The sequence below is a fragment of the Protobothrops mucrosquamatus genome, unplaced genomic scaffold (genome assembly GCF_001527695.2).
Source record: "Protobothrops mucrosquamatus isolate PMUCROS unplaced genomic scaffold, P.Mucros_1.0 scaffold1757, whole genome shotgun sequence".
NCBI classification, from domain to species: domain Eukaryota; kingdom Metazoa; phylum Chordata; class Lepidosauria; order Squamata; family Viperidae; genus Protobothrops; species Protobothrops mucrosquamatus.
Genome location: NW_015387897.1, coordinates 10,970 through 20,740, shown reverse-complemented (window position 1 = coordinate 20,740; position 9,771 = coordinate 10,970). Strand labels below are relative to the sequence as shown.

Here is a 9,771-nt window from a genome sequence, read left to right as displayed (position 1 = left end):
GCTTGACTCCCTCTTCTTTGTGGCAGCCCCTGAGATACTGGAAGACTGCTATCATGTCCCCCCTCATCCTTCTGTTCGTTAAACTAGACATACCCAATTCCAGCAACCGTTCCTTATATGTTTGTGTCATGGATTAGATTCGGAAAGTCTCACCCACCCCATCTATGGGGAGGCTCATTCCTCTAGGTCTTGGTTGTCCCAAAGATGCTTTTTTCAAGAGGCAACTGGACTTTCTTGTTTTCCTTTGAAGACGTTTCGCTTCTCGACCACAAGAAGCTTCTTCGGCTCTGACTGGATGGCGGGGAACAGAAGGATTTATACTCCTTGCAGACAGCTGGTCATTTGCCTTTTTTTAGAGGGTCGTTGAGGCCACTTGGAGGCTTGTCTGGGTATTCAGGATCATCGGAGTGGTGCAAATGGGTGTGGAGCCTTCTTGGAGCTGCTGGAAGGACTGTGTTGTAGACTGGAGATAGAGGATGTTGCATCCCCCCCCACCTGTTGAGAGAGGCCTGTTCAGTTTTGACACAGATGGCCTCTTTGACCCCTCTTTCAAACCAGCGGACACAGACAAACCTCCATGTGGCCTCAACAACTCTCTAAAAGACTGCAAATGACCAGCTGTCTACAAGGAATACAAATCCTTCCATTCGTTGCCCTCCAGTCAGAGCTGAAGAAGCTTCTTGGATGAGAAGCGAAACATCTTCAAATAAAGTCCAGTTGAAATCTTTGGGACACCCATCCCATCCCATCCCATCTGGTCTAACTGTCATCCTGTGATGCTCTTCTCTTCACTATTCCTGTTGAGCCTGTCCTTCTGGACCACTGTTTCTCAATCTTGTTGTTGTTGAAGTTGTGTCTGACCCATCGCGACCCCATGGACAACGTTCCTCTAGGTCTTCCTGTCCTCTACCATCTTCTGGAGTCCATTTAAGTTCACGCCTCCTGCTTCAGTGACTCCATCCAGCCACCTCCTTCTCTGTCGTCCCCTTCTTCTCTTGCCCTCGATCTTTCCCAGCATTAAGCCCTTCTCCAGTGAGTCCTTCCTTCTCATTAGGTGGCCAAAGTATTTGAGTTTCAACTTCAGGATCTGGCCTTCTAAAGAGCAGTCGGGGTTGATCACTTCTAGGACTGACCGGTTTGATCGCCTTGCAATCCAAGGAACTCGCAGGAGTCTTCTCCAGCACCATAATTCAAAGGCCTCCATTCTTTGTTGCTCAGCCTTTCTTATGGTCCAACTTTCACATCCATACATTGCAACTGTGAAAACCATGGCCTTGACTATACACACTTTTGTTGGCAGGGGGATGTCTCTGCTTTTTAGTATGCTGTCTACATTTGCCACAGCTTTCCTCCCCAGGAGCAAGCCTCTTTTAATTTCTTGGCTGCAGTCCCCATCTGTGGCGATCTTGGAGCCCAGGAAGATAAAATCTGTCACTACCTCCATTTCTTCCCCATCTATTTGCCAGGAATTCTCAATCTTAGCCACTTCTTTAAGATGGGTGGACTTGGACTCCCGGAATCCCCCAGCCAGCTGGACTACAACGCCCATCATTCTGGAGAAGAGCTATAGTCCAAGAGACAACTGGAAGGCACCAAGGAGCAGCGGGGCTGGAGCGCAGCTGCAACTGCATTCAACGCAGTGCCGGAAGTTTAAGCTTTATGCATTTCCCCCCGCCCCTCTTGTCTCTTTGTGGTTTAATGTGGTTTAATGCCTATCTCCTCCACGCAAATGGCGCCGTCCACCACCGGAAGCCGTCTTCCCCCTTCCTCGTTCGGGAGGGCGGCGCTCTTTCCCCCGCTCTTCCGGTTCTCTGTCATCCCCTCTCTCGCTTTCTCGTGGCGCAAGATGGCGGCGCCGGGCGCTGCTCCTGAGGCGGCGGCCGCTTCTTCCTCCTTCCTGGGCTTCAGCGTCAGTTCGCGGGACCCCAGCCGGCTCCCCTCGCGGCGGGTGGGCGGCCGGGGCGCCCGGAACCGCAAGAAGGGCTGGAAGCGCTGGCGGGGCCCCGAGGCCGAGCTGGGCCGGGAGCTCGGGGACTGGCTGGAAGAGCGGGCCTCGGAGCTGCGGCACTTGGGGTGAGGCGCGGCGGGGCCGAGGGAGGGCCTGTGGGAGGCATGGGGGAGAAATGGAGCCTCCGGGTTCGGAGGCAGTCTACCCCTGAGAGCCGGCATAGGAAAAGGCAGCCGCGAGGATGTGCTTCTGAGCATGCGCGGGCGCCCGCGACCCCAGGGAGCGAAGGGTTAACCCAGGGGTGGGGAACCTTGGCTCTTTTATGACTGGTGGACTTCAACTCCCAGAATTCCTGAGCCAGCATGGCTGGCTCAGGAAGTAATAATAATAATGATAATAAAGTTGGAAAGGACCTTGGAGGTCATCTAGTCCAACCCCCTGCTCAAGCAGGAGAACCTATATCGGGTAGGCAACCTGGGCTCTTTTATGACTCGTGGACTTCAACTCCCAGAATTCCTCAGCCAGCCATGCTGAGTGGAAAGGGAGAGGTTTCCATGCTGAGCCATGCTGGCTCAGGAATTCTGGGAGTTGAAGTCCACCCATCTCCGAGTGGCCAAGGTTGAGAAATACAGGCCTAGGCCAGGGGAAGGCAACCTTGGTTCTTTTATGACTCATGGACTTCAACTCCCAGAATTCCTGAGCCAGCATGGCTCAGCATGGCAACCTCTCCCTTTCCCCTCAGCACGGCTGGCTCAGGAATCCTGGCAGTTGAAATCCACGAGCCATAAAAGAGCCAAGGTTGCCTACCCTGGTCTAGGCCTGTATTTCTCAACCTTGGCCACTCGGAGATGGGTGGACTTCAACTCCCAGAATTCCTCAGCCAGCATGGCAACCTCTCCCTTTCCCCTCAGGAATTCTGGGAGTTGAAGTCCACCAGTCATAAAAGAGCCAAGGTTGCCCACCCCTGGTTGATCTCGATGAAAACGGCTTTGGAATTATACGCAGTTCTCGACTTAACGGCCGCAATTGAGCCCTGTTGCTAAGCGAGACATTTGAGGTGAATTTTGCCCCATTTTACGACCTTTCTTGCCACTGTGGTTAAGTGGATCACCGCAGTGGTTCAATAAGTAACCTGGTTGTTAAGTGAGCCTGGCTTCCCCCATTGACTTTGCTTGTCAGAAGGTGGCCAAAGGGAGTCACGTGACCCCGGGACGCTGCGACCATCATAAATATGAGTCGGTGGCCAAGCCTCTGAATTTTGATGGGGAATGCTGCCATGGTTGTAAGTGTGAAAACAGCCCTAAGTCACTTTTTTTTGGAACAGTCACTAAACAAACTGTTGTAAGTTGAGGACTACTTGTAATGGAGGGGTTCATGGTTGTGAAAGTCCTGAGGGCGTTTCAAGAAGAAGATCCCCCAGTGTTACAGTGGGGGAGAAGATGGCCGGCTGCCTTCTGTTATTGAGACCCAGGAATGTGTTAGCTCTTGATGAAAGACCATGAACTGTTTATATTTATTTTTTTCCCCAGAGGACCGGTGTCGGAAAAGCCAAACGAAAGCCTCTTCTTCGTAGATACCAGCACCAAACAGCAAGGTGAGAGGTTGCAACAGTGATGATGATGATAATTAATAATAATAATGATAATAGAGCTGGCAGGGACCTTGGAGGTCTTCTAGTCCAACCCCCTGCTGAGGCAGGAAACCCTATATCATTTCGGACAAATGGCTGTCCAGTCTCTTCTTAAAAACTTCCAATGTTGGAGCATTCACCGCTTCTGGAGGCAGGTTGTTCCACTGGTTAATTGTCCTCACTCTATGATGATGTTAGCCATTCAGTTGTGTCTGACTCTTGGCAATGGGCCAGGCCTCTCCACGTCTTCTAGTCTTGCATTAGTACTTTGAATTTTTCTCTGCTTTTGATGGTAACCAGCCACCCTGTTCTTTGGCGGCATGGTTTCCTTTTACCGCTAACTCTTCCAAACATACCAGTAATTGCTGTCTCCATGAATTTCCCCTCGTGACATGACCAAATTAAGTGAGGCGCAGTTTTGTGATTTTTGCGTTGTCTGGTGTTATGCATTCCAGTGTTTGTTAATCGCCTCTGCTGTCCAGGGAATACGTCGGAGCCTTCTGCAGCCCCATAGCTCAAAACGAGTAGATTTTCCTTTCTGTCTTGTTTTTTTTTTTTTAAGGTCCAACAAAACCTCAAAAATGAGAATGTAGAACTCAACTGAGGGAACAAGTCAATTAGACTTGAGGGAAAAGACTAGTCGTCATTTTGGTGGGTTATGCTATTCCTGCAATCTCTTTCCTTGAAATGATCAGGGATCCATTCTGATCGCTTCCCCTCTGGGGTGTTTTCTTGTCCGTCCCTTAGCTGGCACCTTGGAAATGGAGGTGTGCAGGATTTATTTATTCAATTTCTACAGCTGCCCATCTCTGTCATGGTTCCGACAGATGGAACTTTTAAAACCTTCAAGGCATTGTTTACCTTAAAGAATCTTTATTTTGAGTAGCATAGCATCGACATTGGTATAATCGAAGCCAAAAACTGAATTCCCCTCCTTTGGCACATAGTATCAAAGTACAATTCCCTTCTCCAATTAACAGCCATAAATCACATTCCCCAATTAGCTTGAAGCCAGCCCGCCAATTTCTTATCAGCTCTGGTTACAATAACCTTGTTTCTCACACTGGGTCCAGTGTTGTTATGTCTAGCTCAGTGTTTCTCAACCTTGACAATTTTAAGGCATGTGGACTTCAACTCCCAGAATTCCACAGCCAGCATTGCTGGCTGTGGAGTTCTAGGAGTTGAAGTCCACATGCCTTAAAATTGTCAAGGTTGAGAAACACTGGTCTAGCTGGAGTCTCGTTCACATCCCCCCTCCCAGCATCATCTAACGCCAAAAGCAAAAGGTAAAAGATGGCTACATTTCCATTTGTCGTCAATGCAAAAACATCCGACGTTAACAGCGTTGAAATCAACCAATGACTCTGGGCAGCTGACAATTCAAAAAATATATTTCAATTCAAACACTGAAACGTTTTAAAGCAATTCAAAATTAAGGTTTTTAACAATGGCCATGATATTCTTAATGAAAACATGGCGATGCTTTCCTTGGCTTCCACTCCCTTCGGTGCCACTGGCAAGTAGAGTTTTTGACAAGAGACTTTGGAGGCAGAGCACAGTAAGGGAAAAAGATCTAATCAGGTGGTTCCACTACAAGAGTCCCAGCCCTCACCTTTGCTGTTAACCACTCCCGGTGTTGATTTATGCTCCTGGGTTCATTTCCTGCCTATCTTCTTGTTCCAGGTCAGAAAGAGAAACCAGCCAAAGAGAAGCCTCTGAAGATTGACTTGATCCTACAGCCAGATTCCAAGGTCCCTCCACCCAAAAAGTTGAGTTTTCTCTCCGTCTTTCATTGTGAGATGGGTCTGGGGAAGCCAGCATCTTCATTCCCTTTCAGGGTCTTTGTCTGTCATGTTTTGGGGCCCAGGATGTTTGATTCGGGGAAGGACAATATAGGGCAGAGACAGGAGTCCTTATTTTAATTGATTTGTTGGCCTCTTCACCTTGCAACTTCAGTGTGATCCAGGGCTGCTGAAAAAGTGAAAAACTGAAGAAAACAACCAGTCCCCTGGTTCCTTTTGTTTGTCATCTTGTGAAATATTCAGATTCCATTTCTGAGTTTTTATTAGGTTAGAAGATTGCCGCCCTTCTTCCCTCTGTCCCTTGTGGTCTGCCCGGATTCCAAAATTTCTCCAGTATAACTGACTTTTCAGGGAATCCATTTTGATTGCCTGGAATCGTCTTTGAAATGCTGTCTTTTTATAGATCGTCCTCAACGACAACGCTTGAGCCCAAAGTTTATGTTGCTAAGTGAGGCAGTTATTAACTGAGTTTTGCCCCCATTTTACGAGCTTTCCTGCCACAGTTGTTAAATGAATCACTGCCGTTGTTAAGTCAAACGGTGGCTAAGTGAATCTGGATTTCCCCGTTGACTTTGCTTGTCAGACGGTCGCAAAAGGGGATCACGTGACGCTGTGGCCGTCATTACTATGAACCAGCGGCCAAGGGTCGGAATTTTGACCATGTGACTGCAGTGGATGCTGCAATGGTCATAACTCCCTTTTTTCAGTGCAGTTGTAAATTTGAATGATCACTAAATAATAATAGTAAAGTTGGAAGGGACCTTGAAGGTCATCTAGTCCAACCCCCTGCTCAGGCAGGAAACCCTATACCATTTCGGATAAATGGCTGTCCAGTCTCTTCTTAAAAACTTCCAGTGTTGGAGCATTCACCGCTTCTGGAGGCAGGTTGTTCCACTGGTTAATTGTTCTAACTGTCAGGAAGTTTCTCCTTAGTTCTAGGTTGCTTCTCTAGATTGTTGTAGATTGATTGTAGATTGTTGCTTCTAGATTGTTGTAAGTCGAGGACTTACAGTGCTCCTCGTAGTCCTGCTTCCAAAAATTGAGATTCTTCTGGGAGTTGTGTCTGAAGAAATGGCCCCATTGTTGCCGTCTTCTTCAAATAGAAGATGTTGCAACAAGCATTCAAACCCTTCGGCCTGCAGGGAAAGGATTTTGATCCAGCACCATGAAACCACTTCAGTTTGTGTCCTGTGATTGATGGCTTAGCGCTGGGTGTGAACTGTGCCATTCTAACTTGTTTTGAACTATACCTGGACAGAGTGTATTTATCCAGGCTGTGGCTCAGACCTAAACCTTGCCTTCCTCTTCCTCCTCCTCAGCATCCTTTCGTATCAGGTCCCCAATGGCCGGAAGTTGAAACGGAAGCAGCGACTCTGGGAGAAGCTGTCAGAAAAGGGGGTGGTGCCCCGAAAAGAACGGCTCCTTCAGCAGAGGTTACAAAACCCACCAAAAGCCAAAATAGTTGGAGCAGACAGTGGGACCGATCCCTCTCGGGAGTTCTACGACATTTGGGCAGATTCAAGTAAGCCTTTGGATATTCAGTTGACAGCCCAAGTTCAAGTCCGTTGAAATCGGAGCGAAATGAAAGACATTTCTGACTGGCCCAAAGTTGCCCAGCCAGCTTTCATGCCTAAGGTGGGACTAGAACTCCCCGTCTCCTGGTGATTGGCCCAAAGTTACCCAGCTGGCTTTTATGCCTAAGGCGGGACTAGAATTCCCAATCTCCTGGTAATTGGCCCAAATCACTTGGCTGGCTTTTATGCCTAAGGCGGGACTAGAACTCACCGTCTCCTGGTGATTGGCCCAAAGTCACCCAGCCGGCTTTTCTGCCTAAGGCGGGACTAGAACTCACCGTCTCCTGGTAATTGGCCCAAATCACTTGGCTGGCTTTTATGCCTAAGGCGGGACTAGAACTCACCGTCTCCTGGTGATTGGCCCAAAGTCATCCAGTCGGCTTTTCTGCCTAAGGCGGGACTAGAACTCACCGTCTCCTGGTGATTGGCCCAAAGTCACTCAGCTGCCTTTTCTGCCTAAGGCGGGGCTAGAACTCACCATCTTCCACTTTCTAGCCTGGTGCCTTAACCGCTAGACCAGTGATGGTGAACCTTTTAGAGACCGATTGCCCAAAAACTGGCCTCGCCCCTGCTCTGCCCCCCCTGCCCCGCCTGCCCTCAGGGCCACTCACCACCTCCAGGGCCCACCGCAGATCGCCCAGGCAGTCCAGCAGCGCCATGGCGGCCACACCCTCTGCCCGTAGCCCACAGCATCAACTGTGCACGATGGGGTGTGAGAGCAGAGTCTTGTCTGCGCTGCCTGGCTGCCATGTCCTTGGCTGTGCTGCTCCATGTGGGCCACACTCCGGGGGCGACTCTCCTCCAGGGGGGCTGCTGGAGAGGAGGGGGTCGCGGGGGAAGGCAAGGCTGGGGCAACAGCACATGTGCCCACAGAGAGGGCTCCGAGTGCCACCTCTGGCACCCGTGCCATAGGTTCGCCACCACCATGCTAGACCGAACCGGCTCTCGTTTTTCTTCCCATCAGACCCGTTTGATCAAGCTCTAGCTGGGCAGGACGCCTTTTTCCTGGAGCAGACCAAGAAGCAGCCTGTGCAGGTAAGGGCCGGGCCTGTTCCGTGGCGGAGGTGGGAAGTGGCCTGCAGGCTCTGAGTCTGATGTTCCCTCCAGCGTCCGGACAGGCTGAAGAAGACCCCATCCGAGCTGCCAGCCATGGAGATCATCTCCCCGGGTGGATCTTACAATCCCAGCTTCCAGTCTCACCAGGTATTGGCAACAGTGAAGGCCGGCGGGTTTATTTCCCTCCCGTCCGGCACTTGAGAATCCCGAGCCACCCATTGGGGTGGGCTTCCTGCAGGGTCCCAGGTGGGAAGTCTGCTGCGGTCTGCGTGAAGAACTCACTGGGTGTGTCGTCTTCTCTTGCCCCACTCCCTCCCTCCGCCCCCAAGGCATTGCTCCTCCAGGCCTTCGAAGCGGAGCTGGTGAGGCAGAAGGCAGCAGAGAGGCTGCAGCGCCAGTTGAATTTCCCCACCGCCGCGGAGGCCCCCACCCAGGTGAGTGCCGAGGCCCAAATGCAAGGAGGCCCAGTCCCTAACAAGGGCTGAATTTCATCTTGAATCCTTCTTGGGGATAAATAGCAACAGAATTATTCCTAGAGGAGATGACAATGATTGGAGGAAGGACTTTCCCAAAGTTGGGGTCACAATTCCGATCGTTTCCTCCTATTTTCCCGACAACAACAGTCCTGTGAGGTTGGTTGGGCCGAGAGAGACTGGCCCAAAGTCACCCAGGTGGCTTTCAAGCTTAAGGCGGGACTAGAACTTGCCACCTCCCGGTGATTGGCCCAGAGACATCCAGCTTCTATGGCTAAGGCGGGGCTGGAACTCCCAGTCTCCTGGTGATTGGCCTAAAGCAGGGGTAGGCAATCTTGGCTCTTTTATGACTGGTGGACTTCAACTCCCAGAATTCCTGAGCCAGCCGTGCTGAGGGGAAAAGGAGAGGTTTCCAAGCTGAGCCATGCTGGCTCAGGAATTCTGGGAGTTGAAGTCCACGAGTCATGAGGGGGCCATAGTTCCCCCATGCTGGCTCAGGAATTCTGGGAGTTGAAGTCCACTAGTCATAAAAGAGCCAAGGTTGCCTACCCCTGGCCTAGGCCTTGGCCGCTTTATGACTGGTGGACTTCAACTCCCAGAATTCCTGAGCCAGCATGGCTCAGCATGGAAACCTCTCCCTTTCCCCTCAGCATGGCTGGCTCAGGAATTCTGGGAGTTGAAGTCCACCAGTCATAAAAGAGCCAAGGTTGCCTACCCCTGGCCTAAAGTCACCCAGCCGGCTTTCATGCCCAATTTCTAGCCTGGTGCCTTATCCACCAGACCAAACTGCCTCTCAGTTTCGTAGAGACGGAGTTGTGCATAAAAACAATAAAGGCAAAGTATGCAATTAAATAAGATGTCTCAAGGTGGAAATCCCCAGGAATCGATAGGATGCTTCTCCTTCCCCTTTGCTAAAGCCAGTCTGGCTTTGGGCGCCATGATAATACGCCTGCCGGTCCCTTGCCTGCCCCTGGGCTGGCCTTGGACTCCTGGGCAGGCTTGCGAAGGATCTGATTCCTGCTTTTTGCAACTGAGTGTTGGACCGGAGTGGAGAATCTGTTGGGAGCACGAATCCCAGAGACCAGACTCTGACGGGACGGGACGGCCTGCCCTCCGATGCTTCTTCCCCTTTCAGCTTCTCCCCTTCTGACCTCTTCGCAGGAGTCGGTGTTTCAGGAGCAATGCGAGGGCCTCATGGAAGAGGAATCGGAGGGCGAGGAAGGGCAGGACAGGCCCCAGAAGGAGGAGGACCCGCAGGCAGCCCCCCACCAGGCAGTCTCCCCTCTCT

At 51.0% G+C, this 9,771-nt stretch overlaps 1 protein-coding gene across 1 annotated transcript in view; it reads left to right on the top strand.

The window, feature by feature from the left end:
* The first annotated feature begins 1,846 nt into the window (after positions 1-1,846).
* The window catches only part of NOP53 (NOP53 ribosome biogenesis factor), an 11,966-nt gene continuing 4,041 nt past the window's right edge, over positions 1,847-9,771 (top strand). Inside the window, exons 1-8 of the mRNA XM_015823063.1 lie at positions 1,847-2,073; positions 3,478-3,542; positions 5,262-5,346; positions 6,700-6,902; positions 7,919-7,989; positions 8,062-8,157; positions 8,340-8,444; positions 9,645-9,764. Coding sequence (XP_015678549.1) covers positions 1,847-2,073; positions 3,478-3,542; positions 5,262-5,346; positions 6,700-6,902; positions 7,919-7,989; positions 8,062-8,157; positions 8,340-8,444; positions 9,645-9,764 — 972 coding nt within the window. The remainder of the gene's footprint in view (positions 2,074-3,477; positions 3,543-5,261; positions 5,347-6,699; positions 6,903-7,918; positions 7,990-8,061; positions 8,158-8,339; positions 8,445-9,644; positions 9,765-9,771) is intronic.